The sequence below is a fragment of the Pongo abelii genome, chromosome 4, assembly GCF_028885655.2.
Source record: "Pongo abelii isolate AG06213 chromosome 4, NHGRI_mPonAbe1-v2.0_pri, whole genome shotgun sequence".
Taxonomy (NCBI): Eukaryota; Metazoa; Chordata; class Mammalia; order Primates; family Hominidae; genus Pongo; species Pongo abelii.
This window is the reverse complement of record NC_071989.2, coordinates 189,056,514-189,077,944: the sequence shown is the minus strand read 5'-3', so window position 1 is coordinate 189,077,944 and position 21,431 is coordinate 189,056,514. Positions and strand designations below refer to the sequence as shown.

The following is a 21,431-nucleotide window of genomic DNA, read 5'->3' as shown; positions in this document are numbered from 1 at the left end:
ACCATTAATTACCTTTCTTTTTCATTTAGCAACTTTTCAAACTTAAAATTATTTTAAAAGATACTTTGTATTATGATCTCAAGGGAAAAAAAATCATTATTCCTTTCCATACAGAGAAAGTTATAAAAATAAACACAATGGGTTGGGCGTGGTGGCTCACGCCTGTAATCCCAGCACTTTGGGAGGCCGAGGCGGGCGGATCACGAGGTCAGGAGATCGAGACCATCCTGGCTAACACGGTGAAACCCCGTCTCTCCTAAAAATACAAAAAAGTAGCTGGGCGTGGTGTCGGGCACCTGTAGTCCCAGCTACTCGGGAGGCTGAGGCAGGAGAATGGCGTGAACCCGGGAGGCGGAGCTTGCAGTGAGCAGAGATCGCGCCACTGCACTCCAGCCTGGGCAACAGAGCGAGACTCCGTCTCAAAATAAATAAATAAAGACAATGACCCTATGTTTCTTCGGTAAGCATAGCTTGTAGATTACTTTTAGGGCTCCTTTGTGTACGTGTGTGCACGTGTGTAAGAAACTAGGTCTTTTGTCTTGATGAGTTTCCCATTGTCTGGGTTTTGCTGAGTGCACCCCCTGGTGTCATTTACCATCTTCCTCTGTCCCCTGTGTTTCCAGTACACTGGAGTTTACAAGTGTTAAAAGCTCGATCTTATTCAGGTTTGATTTTTTTTTGGCAAGACTACATAGTTGGTGGTGTGTCCTTCCATCAGGAGGCAGGTGACGTCTCACCATCTCTCTTTTTGTGCTAAGAGCCATCAGGGGTTTGAGTGTTGCCAGCCTTATCCATCCATGATAAAGCTTCGTCCAGCTTTTCACCTTCTGGTTTCAACAGCCATGGATGGTCCTTGATTAGAGCTATTAATAATTAGGAGTTCATAAATTGATTCTTCTAATTCTATTATTTCTTTGTTACTAGCTGTATCACTTCTTAGAGAAACCTGCCTTCATAAAGTAGGTGCTTGTTCTGAAAGACAGATTGTTTAGAAAAGCAAGATAAATGCTTTATTCTTTCCCTTCACGATTCAGAATAATGTGTTAGTTCTCGAGTATCTTCCAGAGGTGACTTGTTTGGATCCTGATTTGAAGAAACCAATTATAAAAAGACAGCCATGAGATTATTGGAGAAATGTGAGCATGCTGAATGTTTGACGATATAAAGGATCGACTATTAATTTTAGATATGATTATGGTATTATAGTAGGTTAAAATAGTTTTAGAGCTATATGGTAAAGTGTTTACAGAAGAAATGATATAATGTCTGGGACTGGCTTCAAAATAATTCCATGGGGACGGGAGGGAAGAGTGGAGAAGAAAAGGAAGATTCACCTGCAAATCTCTGTCCCTCCTAAAATGCCAACAATGTGGCCCCCACCCTTGGGAACCAGCAAGGGGCTGCTGCCTCGTAACTGCTCAGGGCAGGGCACTGATGATGCCTGTTTCCCTTGCCCCAGTGCTATCATAGAGCACACCAACCGGGTCATCTTCCTGGAGGACGATGACATCGCCGCAGTGGCTGATGGGAAACTCTCCATTCACCGGGTCAAGCGCTCGGCTAGTGATGACCCATCTCGAGCCATCCAGACCTTGCAGATGGAGCTGCAGCAAATCATGAAAGGCAGGTGTCCTCTAGCGTCCATGTGGGCAGCCTCGGGAGCCAGCGCACCTGGTGGAGCTCCTGACAGTCCTCTAGCGTCCATGTGGGCAGCCTTGGGAGCCAGCGCGCCTGGTGGAGCTCCTGACACTCTCTGCCTGGCCCTAGTAGAGGCCACAGCCCTCCTGCCTTCTGTGGCCACCAGGGCGGGGCTGCAGGTAGCCTGTGGCTTGCGCAGGTGACGGGATGTGGGGAGGCTGGCCTGGCACCTCCAAGCGGGGGCTCCTGTCTGCAGCCAGCCACCAGGTCTTTCCTACTGGAACTGAGCCCAGTGTGGCAGCTGCCTTCCTTCACCGACTCCACGGGACGCATGCCCACCCTCAGGCATTATTTCTCCTCTGGGTGGAAGTCTGCAGGTCTGCAGTAAATGGGGGGGTGGGGGTACACTTTCTCCCTACAAGGAGAGCCTCTCTGTCTGCACCCACTTCCGTCCCCTACAACCTCTACCACACAGGGCAGCCTGAGCAAACTTTTAAGAACCTGAATCAGCGCCTGTGATCATCCTGCTGCTCAAGGCCCTCCAATGGTTTCCTACTGTTCTTAGAATAAAATCCAAACTCCCTGCCGCAGCCCACAAACTCCACACCCCAGTGGAGCCAAAGCCTGGCCCCCCCACACTCAGCCCTCCGTCCCACTGTGCCCCGCCACAGCCCCTGCATTCGCTATTCTTCTCATAGGACTGGCTCCTTTTCATTGCCTCCAGCTCCCCTGAAATGTCACCCCCTCAGAGAGTCCTTCTCTGCTCCTGTGTCTGCCATGGTCCCTCCCCAGCCCCTCCCCTATGGTGGCCACCCCTCATTCCCCTCACTTGCTTCATTTGCTCGTCGCACAAGTACCAGGTCATAGGCGACAGGCCGGGGGCACTGGCGATGCTGGCATCATGAGTGTGTGTATCCTAGAGAACACGGCCTACCCCGCCTGTGGGCACCTCCAGAGCATCAGGTGCAGCTGCTGCATCAGGGGCTCGAACACCCTGCAGCCCCATTGTCCCATCAGCGCCATCCAATCCCACTCAAATCAGAGCCCTGGAAATGCCTGTGTGGCTGGAAAGGTTTTTATTACAGAAACCAGGAGGGTATTTATTAAAAGGAAAATTGCCTGTTTCTTTGGGCCTGCTTAGCTGTACTTTCCTAGCTGCGTGGCTTTTTGGGAGGGAAGCACTTTACTTTCTTTTGGCCTTGCTAAGGGAGCATGGCCCAGAGGGATCAGCCAGGCCATTTGTTACTTGCATGCCTCAGGCAAATCCCTTCCTTCCTCAAGCTGCAGGGTCCAATATGTAAACTGGAGTTAGTCCTGGTTCCTGACCTGCTTCCCTCTGATGGTAGTGAGTGTCAGGCAGGATAATCCCTGGGGATACCTTTGGGAATCTGCAGTAAGCTTTACAGGAGTTGCTATCACTGCTGCATAAGGAAAAGCAGTGAAATATAATGAAATTAAAACTGACCAGACGTTTATTTGACCAGGTAACTTCAGTGCATTTATGCAGAAGGAGATCTTCGAACAGCCAGAATCAGTTTTCAATACTATGAGAGGTCGGGTGAATTTTGAAACCAACACAGGTAATTCCTACACTCGGTGGGGAGCCTCCACCTGTGCCTAGTCTCAGGGAATGCGGTGACTGGGTAGACTCAGCATTAACGCCCTGCCGTGTGCCCTGCAGTGCTCCTGGGTGGCTTGAAGGACCACTTGAAGGAGATTCGACGATGCCGACGGCTCATCGTGATTGGCTGTGGAACCAGCTACCATGCTGCCGTGGCTGTAAGTGTGACACGTGTGTGTGGGGAAATCGACAGCAGTGTAGGACCAGACACTGGCCTTCAGTTTTATCACTCATTTAGCCTTCTGAATTTGGCTAAGCCCTTGTACCCATTCCCATGAGCTAGCATGAGAAATGACACGGAGCCCTTTTATCTTCAAGGTGGCCTGTGGGTGACCGAAGTCCCCTCGCCACCTGGACAGTGAGGTTCCATGTCACAAACTATCCCTAGAAGCCCAGCTGCCCCATGTCCCTGTCGTGCCTGTGACTGACTTTAGTCTCCATGCTTGTTGGCTTCAGACACGGCAAGTTTTGGAGGAACTGACTGAGCTTCCTGTGATGGTGGAACTTGCTAGTGATTTTCTGGACAGGAACACACCTGTGTTCAGGGATGACGTTTGCTTTTTCATCAGCCAATCAGGTAAGGGACACAGGCAGTGTGGCCAGCCTTGCGTCAGGTCAGCTCTGGGCTGTCTCCTCTCCTCCTTCCTTCAGATAAGTCCTCTGCATGGCTACCCTGTGCTGCGAACCCTCTCTTGCAGCGGTCATTTAACCCTTAGAGCTGTGGATTACTGTCGCCGTTGTATGGGGAGGGCAAGAGATGTCTAAGGCCATGCAGTCAGCGGGTGACAGAGCTGGGATTGGGCTGGAAATCCACGCACTTTAGTTTTTCCCCTGCCCTGTGGCTTCCCTCTTCTTGCCTATCCAAGACTTCAAGGACCACTTACCAAGGTGCTCATAAATGTTTGCTGATTGATGTTAATAGAAAAAACGTCTCCTTTAACATTCTGTTAGGTTGAGAGTCACGTGAAGGACCCAGTATGGGCTCTGTGCCCAAGTGTCCAAGCCCAGCTGCCTGCGGCATGCAGTGCCCACGCTGCCCAGCAGGGGGAGGTGTGGGGAGACAGTGCTCCCTTTTAGGACCAAGGAAGGTCTCCTGAGCTACATGCACCCCATCTGGTGCCATCCCAACACTGGGCTTGACATTCGCTCCAGCTGCCTCAGGGAGGTGATCCAGGGCCATAGGCTTGGAGTCTCCTTGAGTTCGCGGAGGATTTTTGAAATGTTTTAATTACGGATAATTCCAAGCCTTTATAAAAGTAGAATTTTCATATGATGAATATCCCAGCCTCATCCAGCCCATCTTGTGCCGGTCGGACACACTCATATTAACCCCTCTTCTCTGTGGGGTTACTTTGAAGCCAATCCCAGGCATCATGATATTCATCCATATAAATACTTCAGGCTGCATTATTAAAATGATAAAAGAAAAACATATAACCGGCCGGGCGCGGTGGCTCACGCCTGTAATCCCAGCACTTTGGGAGGCCAAGGCGGGCGGATCACAAGGTCAGGAGATCCAGACCATCCTGGCCAACACGGTGAAACCCCATCTCTACTAAAAAAAAAAAAAAAAAAAAAAAAAAATTAGCCGGGCGTGGTGGTGGGCACCTGTAGTCCCAGCTACTCAGGAGGCTGAGGCAGAAGAATGGCATGAACCCAGGAGGCGGAGCTTGCAGTGAGCCAAGATTGCACCACTGCACCCCAGCCTGGGTGACAGAGTCAGACTCCGTCTCCCAAAAAAAAAAAGAAAAAAGAAAAACATATAACCACAGTGTTACTACCACAACTAAAATACTGATTGTAATGCTCTATCATCTATTGGGATTTTTAGTACTACTACCATTTTCAATTTTAAATACCATTTCCATTTTGTTGACAAATGAAGAAAAACCAGTACAGATACAGCAACCATCCAGCCCACCACCTTATGACACAGGAGCTGCTGCCACATTCACCTTTGGGTTTATGATCCCAGCAGAGCCTAAAACTAGTTTATAAATTGGTAGGAGACATTAACAAAAGAACAGAGGTGGACCTAATATGAAAATAATGCAGTGGCAGCTTCCGAATCTCTGTGTTTATAGAAGTCAGCCCTTTAATGAGATTGAAAAAACACTATCAAACCCTAGGGCGCGGGTGACAGAAGTTAGAACCCCCTTTCCCCCACCCTCACCGCAGTACCCCGTGACACTCCAGTGCCATAACCCAGGGCTCTGAAGAAAGAAAAGCAGAAGAGAATTGGGCCACCTAGTACCAGGTGGCACCTGCCTGCCCTGCAAAGCTGGGACAGACACAGCCAAGAGCAGTGGCCCTGCAGACAGAACAGCGGCCCTGCAGACAGAACAGCCTCCCAACTCATGAGGGTTTCAACAGTTTTGATTTTATAGTCATTTTATAGTTTATAGATTTTATAGTCTGGCTTATGCTGAATTTAATTTGAGTTCGTTAGGACTCACAAATATAGGGAGTTTGTGCTGGTTTATGCATAAAGCTGTTTAGCTTTATTCTCAAAACAATTTGAGTCCACACTGAGAGGCCTGCAAGAAGTGTCCTTTCAACCAGGATCTAGTTGAGAAACACCACTTGGGGACATGCCTGCTTTTCAAATGTTAAATCTGTTCCATCTCAGCACGTTCTGAATAAGGCAACTGATTCAGTTGCAGAAAGGGCGCTGGGAGCCAGGCCCACCTGTCACCAGCTGTATGGCTTTGATCAGAGCACCGGTTTCCTCTTGTCTCTGAGCCCTCATCCTCAAGAGGAAAATGGGGACGATGGTCCTCACGGGGTTGTCACGAGATTTAAATGAAAAAATGCTTGCCACAAATAGTAACACATCTTGAATGTAAGAATCAACCGAAAACGCTGTTGAGCGTGCGTCTTCCTTTCTGAACACCTGCTGGCTGTGTCTTGGGCGCCGATTTCCCTGTAAGAGCCGGAGGTGAAGGAGGACGGGGTTTGGGGTAGGGCTGCTGGCGGAGGGCGGCACTGAGAGGGCCCCTGTGCGGCAGGCGAGACCGCGGACACCCTCTTGGCGCTGCGCTACTGTAAGGACCGCGGCGCCCTGACCGTGGGAGTCACCAACACCGTGGGCAGCTCCATCTCTCGCGAGACCGACTGTGGCGTCCACATCAACGCAGGGCCGGAGATCGGCGTGGCCAGCACCAAGGTAGGAGGAGCCAAGGTAGGAGGAGCCACGGGCGCCCCTCCCAGGGAGAGCCTGGCGGAGGCAGGTGCACCAGAGGCCGCCCTCCTGCGGCCTGGACGCGCCGGGCAATTGCGCCCTGCTCTGCCCGCGCCACCGCCTTTCTTCCCCTTCCCACCTCACCCCTTCTCTCCCCTCCCTTCCTTTCCCCTCCCCTCTTGGATTCCCATATCTTCATTTTTTTATTTTTATTTTTTATTTTTTATTTTTGAGATGGAGTCTTGCTCTGTCGCCCAGGCTGGAGTGCAGTGGCGCGATCCTGGCTCACTGCAAGCTCCGCCTCCCGGGTTCACGCCATTCTCCTGCCTCAGCCTCCCGAGTAGCCGGGACCACAGGCGCCACCACCACTCCCGGCTAATTTTTTGTATTTTTAGTAGAGACGGGGTTTCACCGTGTTAGCCAGGATGGTCTCGATCTCCTGACCTCGTGATCCGCCCGCCTCGGCCTCCCAAAGTGCTGGGATTACAGGCGTGAGCCATCGCGCCCGGCCCCCATATCTTCATTTAGTCTCATTTTATTCCCGTGTCATGTTCCTGTGTTTTGTCCATGTTGTCCTGTGGCTCTTGGAGCACCTTGGAGACGCTTATTTTAAAGTCCTTTAGGGCTGGCACGGGGCTCCCACCTGGAATCCCCGCACTGTGGGAGGCTGAGGCGGGAGCATCCCTTGAACCCAGGAGTTCCAGACCGCCCCGGGCAACCCGTCTCTTCAAAAATAAAACTTAGGCCAGGTGTGGAGACTCAGGCCTGTAATCTCAGCACTTTGGGAGGCCGAGGCGGGCGGATCACGAGGTCAGGGGTTTGAGACCAGCCTGGCCAGCATGGTGAAACTCCATCTCTACTAAAAATACAAAAATTAGTCGGGTGTGGTGGCAGGTGCCTGTAGTCCCTGCTACTCGGGAGGCTGAGGCAGGAGAATGGCGTGAACCTGGGAGGTGGAGGTCGCAGTGAGCCGAGATCGAGCCACTGCACTCCAGCCTGGGTGACACGGCAGACTTTGTCTCAAAAACAAAATATAAATAAATAAATAGATAAATAAAACGTAAAAATTAACTGGGCAGGGTGGTGGCACCTGTAGTCCCAGTTACTCTGGAGGCTGAGGTGGGAGAATCACTTGAGGAGGTTGAGGCTGCAGTGAGCCGTGATCTCGCCACCGCACTCCGGTGTGAGCAACAGAGCAGACCCTGTCTCAAAAATAAAAGTTGATTTAAAAAGTGAAAATAAGGTCCCTGCCACCTCCTTCTTTGTGCACAGGCTTATACCAGTCAGTTCATCTCTCTGGTGATGTTTGGTTTGATGATGTCTGAAGACAGAATTTCACTACAAAACAGGAGGCAAGAGATCATCCGTGGCTTGAGATCTTTACCTGGTATGTTCTAGAATTCAGCTTTCCATGTTTTCGGATCTAGTGGACTGTTGCTGGCCATCCTCTGTTGACTCTCACCTGTACAGGATGTTGTTCATTTCTCCCTCCTCCTCAAACTTCTTAGCCTCCCCAGCTCCCTCCTGGAGGCCTTGCTGCCTCTGACCTCATCCTGCTTGGCCCCCGCCTCCCCCTGCACTGCCTCCCTGCCTCCCTGCCTCCCTGGTCCTCAGCAGTGCTCAGTGCTTTCTCACCGCAGGGCCTTCGCACTGGCTCTTTCCTCTGCTGAACCATCTTCCTCCTGCTCTGCATACAGCTGACAGCTTCTCATCTCCCAAACCTCAGCTCAAATGTCACCTCCTGAGACCCTCCCTGGCCACGCTAACAGAGGCCCCAACCCCAGCACTGTGTGAAACATTAGCCTGTTTATTTTCTTTATAACACACCTCATGACCTGAAATTGCCTGTTCACCTGTTGACTGGCCCGTCTCCCCCAACTAACATGTCGGCTCCGCAAACACACAGCCTTGTCTGCCAGAGCCGCCACTGGACAGCTGGTGTCCAGCACAGGGCAGGCATACAGTAGGTGCTCAGTAAGTACTCGAGAACGAGCAAATGGCCCCAGGCCCTTCCTATGCCAGGCGCTCTTTGCAGCCCCACCACACTTTCCCCATTTACTGGGCAGCAACACGGTCGCAGCTGTTGTAGCTTGTGAGATACAATGTCTGTTGCACTAAATCATGACCTCCTTGGGGACCGTGGCCTCCCCTTTCTTCATTCATCCAGCACATATATATTAAGAACCAGTGCCGTGCCCTGCCCCATGTGCCATCCCTGGCCCGCCAAGATAAGCAGCGGCTCACCTCCTTCAGTCACTCACATGCCAGAGTAGGAGAGAGTCCTCTGTGCAGGCCTGACAGGCGGAGATGAATCGAGCCTCGCCCCAGGCTGGCATGGAACGCTCACTGCGGACAGGACATCACAGGGCTTCTGGGGGGTGCCCTCCCAGAGACAGAGTGGGCGCTGGAGCTTCCCTGGGAGCCAGGGCCAAACCCCAAAGCAGGCAGTGGGGGAAGGGCCACCATAGAGAATGGTCAATTCCAGGCCCTCGGGGCCTGACACTGGCCGAGACAGCTTGCTGAAGGTTTATTTCTGAGAAAAGCATTCTTCCTTTAAGCCAGGTCATAACCATGCAAAACAGGACCCAATTCTGACGTCTAAGTCAGCAGTTCTCCAGATGTGGTCCACAGGTCCTGGGTGTCAACAAAGCCCTTTGAGCAAAATTGTTCACATCTGGAGCACGCTGTCTTGGCTCTACTCTTTATAGTAGATCTTTTTTTTTTTTTTTTTCGCCTGTGTCCACATTTGCAAAGGTAGTGGTGGCTGTGCCTGGCACCCAGCACACTAGAAGGCCTACTGGTCATTGTGTCCTTCACCAGCACACACCCAGTTTCCCTTAAGAATGGCCTTGATGGCCGGGCGTGGTGGCTTACGCCTGTAATCCCAGCACTTTGGGAGGCCGAAGTGGGCGGATCACCTGCGGTCAGGAGTTTGAGACAGCCTGGTCAACGTGGTGAAACCCCATCTCTACTAAAAATACAAAAAGCAGCCGGATGTGGTGGCAGGTGCCTGTAATCCCAGCTACTCGGGAGGCTGAGGCAGGAGAATCACTTGAACCCAGGAGGCAGAGGTTGCAGTGAGCCAAGATTCTGCCACTGCACTCCAGCCTGAGCAACAGAGCAAGACTCCATCTCAAAAAAAAAAGAATGGCCTTGATGGCCAGGCGCAGTGGCTCACGCCTGTAATTTCAGCACTTTGGGAGGCCAAGGTGGGCAGATCGCCTGAGGTCAGGAGTTCAAGACCAGCCTGACCAACATGGTGAAACCCCATCTCTACTAAAAATACAAAAATTAGCTGGGCGTGGTGGTGGGTGCCTGTAATCCCAGCTACCTGGGAGGCTGAGGCAGAAGAATTGCTTGAACCCAGGAGGCAGAGATTGCAGTGAGCCAAGATTGCGCCATTGTACTCCAGCCTGGGTGACAAGAGCGAGACTTCATCTCAAAAAAAAAGGCCGAGCACGGTGACTCACGCCTGTAATCCTAGCACTTTGGGAGGCCGAGGCAGGCAGATCATGAGGTCAGGAGATCGAGACCATCCTGGCTAACACAGTGAAACCCCATCTCTACTAAAAATACAAAAAATTAGCCAGGCGTGGTGGCGGGCGCCTGTAGTCCCAGCTACTCGGGAGGCTGAGGCAGGAGAATGGCGTGAACCCGAGAGGCGGAGTTTGTAGTGAGCTGAGATCGCGCCACTGCACTCCAGCCTGGGTGACAGAGCAAGACTCCCCCTCAAAAAAAAAAAAAAAAAAAGGAATGGCCTTGATGAGGTGGTAAAAATTAATAGTCTGTAAGTTGCAACTCTTTGTAATATTCTTTATGATGAAATGGGGAGTATGCGTAAAGCCTTTCTACTGGGGCCAGGCACGGTGGCTCATGCCTGTAATCCCAGCACTTTGGGAGGCCAAGGCGGCTGGATCACCTGAGGTCAGGAGTTCGAGACCAGCCTGACCAACACAGTGAAACCCCATCTCTACTAAAAATAGCCGGGTGTGGTGGTGTGCACCTTTAATCCCAGCTACTTGGGAGGCTGAGTCAGGAGAATCACTTGAACCTGGGAAGCGGAGGTTGCAATGAGGTGAGATCGTTCCATTGCACTCCAGTCTGGGCGACAAAAGCAAAACTCCGTCTGGGAAAAAAAATTTTAAAAAAGAAGCCTTTCTGCTCTACGCTGAAGTGTGATGCTTGTCTCAAGAGAAGCAGCCATCCCATTCAGTAGCAAGCTGATTTTGGTGTTTGGTAGACATTTTCTCAAAATGAACAATCAGCTGACGCATCAGTAGAAGCAACCCATGGTATTTGTTGCCAGTGATAAACTTTGAGCTCCCAAGCAAAACTTTGAGTGTTAGAAAACACCTCTGTTACCATGAGCTTGACCAGTTCCCAACATTTAAAGATTTCTCTAGGGCCAGGCACGGTGGCTGATGCCTGTAATCCCAGCACTTTGGGAGGCCGAGGCGGGTGGATCATGAGGTCAGGAGTTCAAGACCAGCCTATCCAAGATGGTGAAACCCTGTCTCTACTAAAAATACAAAAAAAATTTAGCTGGGCATAGTGGCAGGCACCTGTAATCCCAGCTACTCAGGAGGCTGAGGCAGGAGAATCACTTGAAACCAGGCGGTCAAGGTTGCAGTGAGCCGAGATCGCGCCACTGCACCCCAGGCTGGGTGACAGATGACACTCTGTCTCAAAAAGAAAAAAAAAGACTTCTCTGATCAGATCAAGGTGACCTCAACAAGGTGATTTTTAAAAAACATTTTATAATAAAAGTGTCCATTTTAAGAAGATTTACATATCTTTGTGGCCAGTTCATGATGTCACAGAATTATGCACTTGTAAATGATCCATTTAAAAGCACAAGACAGAACAATAAATTTTAACGTAACAAAGTAGAAAAAGTTTATTGATAGGATTTCAGATTCTATATTGGCACCTACCCTTTCAAGAACCTACTGTTTCTCAAGTTTGATGTACTGTGGTGTCGAAGAACAATATTCACAATTATTTGAAAAATAATTTAAATACTCCTTGCTTTTCCAACTACAAATCTGTATTTGTAGGCTGAATTTTATTTTTATACTTCAACCAAAAGAACATATCACCACAGGTTGAATGTGAAAGCAGATATGAGGGTCAACAGTCTTTTATTAAAAAGGCAGACACAAAAGATTTGCAAGAACAAAAAGCAGTGCCACTTTTCTCACTAATTCTTGTTGAAAATGAAGTAAAGTAATAGATTTAGGGTTGTTATTTTAAAGTGAATATTTTTAAATTTCTCATTGTTACTTTCTTTCTTTCTTTTTTTTCTTTTCTTTTTTTTTTTTTTTTTTTTTGAGATGGAGTCTTGCTCTGTCGCCCAGGCTGGAGGGCAGTGGCGCCATCTCGGCTCACTGCAAGCTCCACCTCCCGGGTTCACACCACTCTCCTGCCTCAGCCTCCCGAGTAGCTGGGACTACAGGCGCCCGCCATCATGCCCAGCTAATTTTTTGTATTTTTAGTAGAGACCGGGTTTCACATGTTAGCCAGGTTGGTCTCGATCTCCTGACCTTGTGATCCGCCCGCCTCGGCCTCCCAAAGCACTGGGATTATAGGCGTGAACCACCGCTCCCGACCACACCTGGCTAATTTTTTGTATTTTTAGTAGAGACCGGGTTTCACCACGTTAGCCAGGATGATCTTGATCTCCTGACCTTGTGATCCGCCCGCCTCGGCCTCGCAAAGTGCGGGGATTCAGACATGAGCCACCACGCCTGGTCCTCAGTGTTATTTTCTAATCTGGTAAATGTTGACAGATTTAACTCAAAAACAAAGGCTCTTGGGGATGTGCAATAATTTGAGGGACTTGCAATAATTTTCAAGAGTGTAAAGGAGTCCTGAGACCAAACAGTTTGAGAACCGGTGGTCCCACTTACAGGGGCCTTGTCTTGAGACACAGCAGGAAAGAGGGGTGTTAACTGGTGGTGTCAGCTCTGTCTCCAGTGGGTGATTTTGCTTTTCTGAGTCTTAGTTGTCTTACCTGCAAAACGGAGTGAGAAATGGTATTTCCTCCCTTGTTGGTGCTCAAGAAAGTGTTCACACGATAGGAATCCCCACCCTAACAAAATCCTGGCCAGGAGCCCAAGTTATTTCCTGTAATCTACGTTTTAAACGAATGCGAGGAAGCAAAGTGTGCTAAGTGATGTAGGTTTCAAAACCTCCTCTTAAACCCCAGCATTTGTCTTCATGAAAATTGCTTTAAAATCGGCATGACTGGTTTTCTCCCTCTGCTCCGTGCATGGCCCAGAGCTGATCAAGGAAGTGCTGTCGCTGGACGAGAAGATCCACGACTTAGCCCTGGAGCTCTACACACAGAGGTCACTGCTGGTGATGGGGCGGGGCTACAACTACGCCACCTGCCTGGAAGGAGCCCTGGTGAGCCCCCACCCCCACGTAGGACAGGCACAGGGGACCCGGAGGAACCAGTGGGAAGGAGGGCAGGGCGCTGGGCTTGGGGAGGTCCGGGCCTAAGGACCCCTTGGCCACTCCTGTGAGCCTGGGCTAAGCACCAGCTCTCCACCAGGTTTCTAGCCCTGGGCACACAGAGATGGGTGAGGCAGGTGCCTGCCCTCAGGGATCTCCCAATCTACTGAGGAGAAAGGGACAGGGCGCCTGGTGTGTGCCCCTCCAGCTGTCCAGCCACTGCCAGGGTCCACTTGGAACAGCTCACTCAGACCTCATGAGCTTCTTCTGAGAGGTTGGCAGTTGCTATTCACCTCTCATCCAGGAGGAAACAAAGCCTCTGAAAGCTTAAGTGTCTCACTCAAGATGATGTAGAGGACCTGAATCAGACCTGAGTCCATGGGGCCTTTGCTTTTTTCCACCAAAATTGAGGGGTGGGTTCTCCACAGAGTTTCCTTGTTACCCCTCAAACTTCCAAGGGGAGTTTGAGATCCTGCAGGAATTAACTTCGAAGGCCTTGCTTTTTCAAAAATTGGTGACAGGCCGTTTGCCCCCTGCAGCATTAAAGATCCACGCCAGGAAAGAGAGAGCTGATGGGGCAGGGACAGGGTGCCAGGGCCACAGGGCTGCCCAGAGGGTTGGCAGAGAGCCGTGCAGGGCCCTGCATCTTGGACTTGCCCTCTCCTCACTGTCAGCGTGCCATGCACGGAGCAGATGCTCAGCCCAGGTAACGGGGACAGTGCTCCAGTTGAGGCTGCACTGGCCACCAAGATGAGAGCATTAACCGTGGCCCAGCTGGGCTGCCATCGTCTCCCATCTCCTCCCCACCACCCCCATTTGAAAGACAATGCTAGGCCGGTGCAGTGGTCCATGCCTGTAATCCCAGCACTTTGGGAGCCCAAGGCAGTCAGATCATTTGAGGTTAGGAGTTCAAGACCAGCCTGGACAACATGGTAAAAGCCTATCTCTACCAAAAATTCAAAAGTTAGCTGGGCGTGGTAGTGCACGCCTGTAATCCCAGCTACATGGGAGGCTGAGGCAGGAGAATCGCTTGAACCCAAGAGGAGGAGGCTGCAGTGAGCCAAGATCACGCCACTGCACTCCAGCCTGGGCAACAGAACGAGACTCCCATCTCAACAACAAATAAAAGGAAAGAAAGAAAGGAGAGGAGAGGAGAGGAGAAGAGAAGAAAGAAGAAAGACAATGCCAGTTGCAAGTGGTTACCAGAAACATTCAGAGTTGATTTCCTTGGTCTTGGTGGGGAGTGCAGGGCTGACCTCAGTGAGTTCCATCTCCTGCACCCGCCCCCTGGAGATTCTGACTCCTGTTAAAGGACAGGCAAGTGCTGCTTCTTGGGGTGCAGTAGAGGCAAGGCCTGGGGTGCACTGTCAGTCCCCAGATGACTCTGCGTCATGGGAGGGGGCTGAGCTGCGGTGGCTGAACGTGCTGGCAAGAGATGCACATTGCACCTATGCCGCCACATGAGTCTGCCGAAGAAAGAAGCGTTTAGGTGGCTGCTGGCAGGAGCCAATGGTCCTCTGGCCACTGGGAGGCCAGCACTGCAGCTGTCTGCAGCCTCCAGAGTGGAGCCGCACTCCTTACAGTGTGGCCCTGACCTAAATCAGCAGTGCTAGCGGGGAGTCAAGAGATGATTTCTTCGACTGTCTCACCATTTCAATGACGTGGATTTGTGGTAACTGAATAGAGATGGATCTACCTGAACATAGGAAAAAAATTAATTCAAATAACACCCCAGTTTGTGCGATTTTGCTTGGAACCACTCTTTAGAAGTTATTAATGGGTGAATTCTTAATCAGGTGATTAATTGAAGGTGTAGCTAAGCAGAATACAATGCCGTCGTTATACACGTGGCTGGCTAGAGAGGAGAAGAGGGCGAGCTAGGCTGACTCCGACTTGTCTGTCCTAAGGGGTGGCTGTGCGTGGGACCGGAGAGAGACAGAGCAGCAGTGCCCAGGGCTGGTGTGGGGACACAGAGGTTGTGTCCTGGGCTGGTGCATGCTCTGGATGATAGCCAGGCCTCTCCCCAGGCCCTTGCTGGGTGTCCTCAGTGTTGTCAACCACTCCAGGCATCTGTCTGCCTTGCAACTCTTGGATCTCTGCCTTCCAGAGTCATCCTTCCCCTGATTCCCGTTCCTCCCCTCTAGCCGATCTGCTCCAGCCCCATCTACCCAGTGTGACTCTGATCTCACCTCCTGTTTCCAGAAAATTAAAGAGATAACCTACATGCACTCAGAAGGCATCCTAGCTGGGGAGCTGAAGCACGGGCCCCTGGCACTGATTGACAAGCAGATGCCCGTCATCATGGTCATTATGAAGGATCCTTGCTTCGCCAAATGCCAGAACGCCCTGCAGCAAGTCACAGCCCGCCAGGTGAGGGCTCTCCTCTGGACTGGGCCAGCTCTTTCCTGCTTTTCCCCATGCATGCCACCTCACCACTGTCTGCCAGTGATGGATGGTCTGGCCAGTGAGTGGCTGTGACCACACACCCTCCCCTGGGCCCCCCTGCGAGGAATGCACACACTTGGAAAGGAGCTGGTCAGCCTGCAGCTGTCCCACACAGCTCTTTGGTGGGGCCCAGGGACCCACACTGCCGTGAGCAGCACCGGATCCTGGCCTGGAGCTCAGGGGAGGTGCTCCTGGTGGAGATCCCTGGGGCAGGGTTTCCCCAGGTTCTGCGGCCAAGCAGCTCCGACGGGAACTACCTGGAGTTAGGTCAGGTCTCACAGGGCAGGGGCACAGCTTTCCATAAGACCGCCCTCGATTCAGGCACCTGTTGCAAGCCAGGGGTCCACCCACACGTCTGAGCAACTGACTATGAATCCGAGGATTCCCACTCTCCCCTCAAGTTCAGTAATTTTCTAGAACGACTCATAGAACTCAGGAGATGACTATACGATTACAGTTTTATTATAAAAGATATAAATCACAGCCAACCCAAAAGAAGAGACCCATAGTTTGAAAGCCCTGGATGTGAAGCTTGTGTCCTCAGGATGTGTCACCCTCCCGGCACATCACTGTGTGTCGCCCGGGAGCTCCCCTGAGCTGCTAGCTTCAGTGTCCAGAGTTTGTACTGTGGTTTTATTAAGTAGGCACGATGGAGTGAACCACTGGCCATGTGATCGAACTCAGTCGCCAGCCCCACTTTTGTCCTTGGAGGTTGGGAGATCAGGCTGACAGGCTCATGTCTCAAAGCGCCAACCTTCTAATCATGTGGCTGGCCTTTCTAGCAGGGGGAGACCCCATCCTGGAACTATCTACAGGCCCACCACGAGTCATCATCTTAGCATAAAGTCAGGTATAGTCCAAGGGACCTCCCATAAATAACAAAGATGCTTCTGTCACATGGGAAAGTCCAGAGGCTAGGAGCTCCCTTCCTGGATCCGGCCACAAAGACCAACCAAGTGCTTTGTACACAGCAGCTGCCCTGAGGTAGGAGGGCAGAATTCATGAAATTTCAGGGAGGTGAAATCCAACGAGGTGCCCCATCCAGATGTTGCCACACCTGGCTCAGCACAGAGGTCAGAGTGAGGGTATAAAACACAATGGCATCATTTCCCCACTTAAAACTCTCCCATAGCTGCCTGTCAAGCCACAGAGACCCACAGTCCTGCGTTATCTGGCCCTTTCCTCCTGTTTCAGTGAGTTCCAGGCACTCCAGCTTTCCTTCTGCGTCCCACTCACATTGCGCCCACACCTGCCTCCGGGCCTTTGCACTGGCTGTTCCTGCTGTCTGGAACACCCTTCCCACAGAATGCTCTGCCAAGAGTTGTCCCCTCATCATTTAGGGTTCAGTCCAGATGTCACCTGTTTTTGAGAGAGCTTTGGAGACCTCACCAGTCTCCCAGTGACATTATCCTGTTTTCTTGCCTTGGTGGCATTTCTTTGGAATTCTTTTTTTTTTTTTTTTTTTTGAGATGGAGTCTGGCTCTGTCGCCCAGGCTGGAGTGCAGTGGTGCGATCTCGGCTCACTGCAAGCTCCGCCTCCCGGGTTCACGCCATTCTCCTGCCTCAGCCTCCCAGGTAGCTGGGGCTACAGGCGCCCGTCACCACACCCAGCTAATTTTTTGTATTTTTTAGTGGAGACGGGGTTTCACCATGTTAACCAGGATGGTCTCGATCTCCTGACCTCGTGATCTGCCCGCCTCAGCCTCCCAAAGTGCTGGGATTACAGGCGTGAGCCACTGCACCTGGCCTGGAATTCATCTTTATTTTTTGGTTTGCTTGTCTAGGTTTTTGTTTTCTACCACTAGACTACGAGCCCCGTTAGAATTAGGAGTGAGTCTGCCCCGCTCTCGGCAAGGCACAAATGGGTGCCAACGGATGCAGCAGGATGGCAATCTCCCTACCAGGGAAGGGGAGGAAACCCACCAAAAAGCATCAGACACTTTATCCTTTCCAAGCATTGGTGTCCCACACATACCACCTCACCCATGATTCCAGCAAATGCAAGAGGACTCTTCTCATCACAGTAATGTAGCTTCCAGATACTCCGCATGCGTCAGGGATTGCTTCTTTCAGGGATGATCTATTTTATGATGCTTTTTCTCTGCTCTAGGGTCGCCCCATTATACTGTGCTCCAAGGACGATACTGAAAGTTCCAAGTTTGCGTATAAGACAATCGAGCTGCCCCACACTGTGGACTGCCTCCAGGGCATCCTGAGCGTGATTCCGCTGCAGCTGCTGTCCTTCCACCTGGCTGTTCTCCGAGGATATGATGTACGTCTAAAAACTGCACCTAACAGCAGAGAGGAGAGACATAACCCCAGAGTTCCTTTCTGTTCTCTAAATACTTGGAGTAAATAGTCATAGAATAAATAATTTTATTTAAAGTAGCTTTCTTTTTTTTTTTTTTTTGAGATGGAGTCTCGCTCTGTCGCCCAGGCTGGAGTGCAGTGGCACAATCTTGGCTCACTGCAAGCTCCGCCTCCCGGGTTCAAGCAATTCTCCTGCCTCAGCCTCCCCAGTAGCTGGCACTACAAGCGCCTGCCACCATGCCCAGCTAATTTTTTGTATTTTTAGTAGAGACGGGGTTTCACCGTGTTAGCCAGGATGGCCTTGATCTGACTTCGTGATCTGCCCGCCTCAGCCTCCCAAAGTGCTGGGATTACAGGCGTGAGCCACTGCGCCCGGCCTAAAGTCGCTTTCTTTTTAAAGTAGCTTATACCATCCTCCGCCCCGCAAAACAAGCTGGAAACTGCAAAATGTATAGAGAAGGTCATGGCACTAAACTATAACCTGGCCAGGTGAGGTGGCTCACGCCTGTAATCCCAACACTTTGGGAGGTCAAGCTGGAAGCATTGCCTGAGGCCAGGAGTTTGAGATCAATCTGGGCAACACAGCAAGGCCCCGCCTCTACAAAAAAATTTTAAAAAATTAGCCTGATGTGGTGGTATGTATCTGGAGTCCCAGCTACTTGTGGGGCTGAGGTGGAAGGAGAGCTGAGGAGTTCAAGGCTTCCGTGAGCTAGGATCACACCACTGCACAGGGTGGGCAGCAGCGTGAGACTGTCTCAAAACCAAAAACCAAAAACAACCTCATCACCCAGAGGCAATGTCAATTAGCAAATGTAATATTTTAGTCCGGATTTTTCCTGTGCATGTGAGTTTTTTTTAATGTTATTTAATATTATGTCAAGGATAAAATGTTTGCATCTTCCTTTTATTATTATATTGCAAGTATTTTCTGACATCTTTATGAGCTTGTTATATGTAGCATTTAATCATTGCATAATATTCCATCACAATCTTATAACACGATTTTCTTAATGGTTACTTAGCCAATCTTCTACTATTTAAACTGTTCCCAATTTTTTGTCTTCATAAATAACATAGCAGCGAACATCTTTGTACATACGGTGTTGTCCCACATTTAAGATTTGTCCTGGCCAGGCATGGTGGCTCACACCTATAATCCCAGCACTTTGGGAGGCCAAGGTGGGCAGATCACTTGGTCAGGAGATCGAGAACATCCTGGCTAACACAGTGAAACCCTGACTAAAAATACAGAAAATTAGCTGGGCGCGGTGGCGGGCACCTGTAGTCCCAGCTACTCAGGAGGCTGAGGCAGGAGAATTGCTTGAACCCGGGAGGCGGAGCTTGCAGTGAGCCAAGATCATGTCACTGCACTCCAGCCTGGGCAACAGAGTGAGACTTCGGTCTCAAAAAAAAAAAAAAAAAAAAAAAAGATTTGTGCTTTAACAAATGAGCTATGATCTAACATTTTGGACTCCTAACATATATTGCTGAATTATGTTCCAGAAAAGAACCAATTTATGATCTCACAGCAAGTAAGAACACACAGTTCGTAGTGCAAAGAAATAGAAGTTTTATTACAATTTTATTCTGAAGCTTTTAAAGATACACAACAGTACAAAGAATATAATGAATATCTGAATATGTACATATCATCCAGAACTGATATTTGCTAACATGTTGTCATATTTGTTTCATCTTTTAAAATATCTAAATGTAGTAAGACATTGCAGATACCAGATACAGTAGAAGCCTACTTTATTTATTTATTTATTTATTTATTTATTTATTATTATTTTTTTTGACGGAGTCTCTCCCTGTCGCCCAAGCTGGAATACAGTGGCACAATCTCGGCTCATTGCAACCTCTGCCTCCCAGGTTCAAGCGATTCTCCTGCCTCAGCCTCCTGAGTAGCTGGGACAACAGGCGCGCACCACCATGCCCAGCTAATTTTTTTGTATTTTTAGTAGAGATGGGGTTTCACCATGTTTGTCAGGCTGGTCTCGAACTCCTGACCTGATGATCCGCCTGCCTCGGCCTCCCAAAGTGCTGGGATTACAGGCATGAGCCACCATACCTGGCCCAGTAGAAGCCTACTTATGAGCCATTCCTATATTTCCTTCCCACTCCACCCTAAACAAATAAGTCACATGGAATTCATATATATTCTTGCAAGAAAAGTGAATTTTTAACAGTACATATCATCAAGTTACCTGTGTTTAAAAGCACGAACTGTATTCTTTAAATGATGTTAACAGATCATGACACACATCAGGTGCACAGTAAATGTTTATTGAGGGACTAAGCCTTATACAGTTAAATGAAGCTTCTGGACTAAGGAATCTGCCTCCAAGATGCAGGTCTCTAGGTTGGTGACCATGGTGAACATCTGTCTCTTGTTTTTAAGTACTCTGAAAATTGTCTTTGAGAGGTAGCATGTTGCTGAGATCTTTGGGGTCCTGAACAGTCACTTTCTTTCATTTTAGGTTGACTTCCCCAGAAATCTGGCCAAGTCTGTAACTGTGGAATGAGGATGAGACCGTGACAAGACCATCACCACCTTTCATCTGATTCCAGACCTGTCCCAACAGCAGGGATGCTACATGGGAAGAGAAGTGGGCATCCCACATGTTCTGCGTGCTCCTGTAGAGTTTGACAGCTTCCACGTGCCTTCTACCCAAGTGCTTTTGCTTACAGCAGATACTGTTTCTCTGTGTCCTGAAGTCGCCAGAGGAGAAGGGAATCATTGTTTACACATGGGGATCAGAGCAGACTTCTCCACTACTGTGCAATAGAGATACAGCTCTCTTCAGAGTAACTGTGAACCTTTTATAACCAACACTAGAGTTAGTTTTAAAAGACAAAATATTTATAATGACGATTGTATAGCTTTTAATTTATTTTTCTAGTATGTGGCTTTCTGTAGCCGTGGTAACGGCCAAACTCTTCATCCTAGCTACCCATGCACTGTGTCCGGGCTTGCTCCTGGCCGGTGGCATTCATCTCAGATGTGAGCACAAGGCATTGGCCCTCTGGACTCCTTCTCATTTTCTTTCCTCTGTAGGCTGCTCCTGAATCCTGTTCCCTGACATCCGTGGAGCCCCTCTTGCATCCACCTATGCCTCCTATAAGTCCAGTTGAAATCTCAACCTCCTTCAACATTTTCTTCTCGTGTGTGGCCCAAATCCTTCCACCTCTCCAACTTCTGTTTAATCTGATCACAGCTCTTTTTAAGCCCAGGCAGCATTTTGGTCCCTGCTCCTTGCCCATAGTAAAACAGCTTGAAATATCCCATGCAAGAGAGTAGTTTCAAGTGGGCGACTCTGCTCTCTATTTAAAAGTGTGCACAATCAAAGTACTATGCAATTTTAGGACAATAAAGAACATACAATTTTTTGTGTGTGTTTGCATTTTGTTAACCTCATTCTTTTTGTGTACTTTGAATTTTGAGGACTGTGCAGGAGCTCGGCAGTGTTTGGAGGGGCAGCCCTGCTTGTTAGTAACCATTGGCCTCGTCCACACCTGAGACCTATGGGTTTCTAGTAGGAAAAGGAGGGCTGTTTTCCAGGATACAACAAATGCAAGAGATTTGGGACTCAGCAGAGGGGCCACTGAACCTGGAAGGGGTTGGCCAGAACCTGTAGACAGCAGAGAGGGGTGAAACTCTCACATTTGTATTTTTTTCCCAATAAGCCTATTATAGTCCCTGGTTCCATTAATACAATCAGACGGGAAGATTGAAAGCCAGAGAGTTCTGAAGTTTTGTGAAGTCAGAACTTAGGC

The 21,431-nt window shown here is 49.8% G+C and overlaps 1 protein-coding gene across 3 annotated transcripts in view; it reads left to right on the top strand.

The window, feature by feature from the left end:
- The window catches only part of GFPT2 (glutamine-fructose-6-phosphate transaminase 2), a 54,227-nt gene extending 33,183 nt beyond the window's left edge, over positions 1–21,044 (top strand). For 2 of the 3 annotated variants that reach the window (XM_024246686.3, NM_001132805.1), the window contains 10 exon segments: positions 1,460–1,623; positions 3,123–3,218; positions 3,320–3,417; positions 3,716–3,836; positions 6,268–6,425; positions 7,713–7,827; positions 12,721–12,848; positions 15,099–15,266; positions 17,452–17,613; positions 20,135–21,044. In XM_024246686.3, coding sequence (XP_024102454.1) covers positions 1,460–1,623; positions 3,123–3,218; positions 3,320–3,417; positions 3,716–3,836; positions 6,268–6,425; positions 7,713–7,827; positions 12,721–12,848; positions 15,099–15,266; positions 17,452–17,613; positions 20,135–20,179 — 1,255 coding nt within the window. In that variant the 3' untranslated portion in view covers positions 20,180–21,044. 3 annotated transcript variants of the gene reach the window in all.
- The last annotated feature ends 387 nt before the right edge of the window (positions 21,045–21,431 follow it).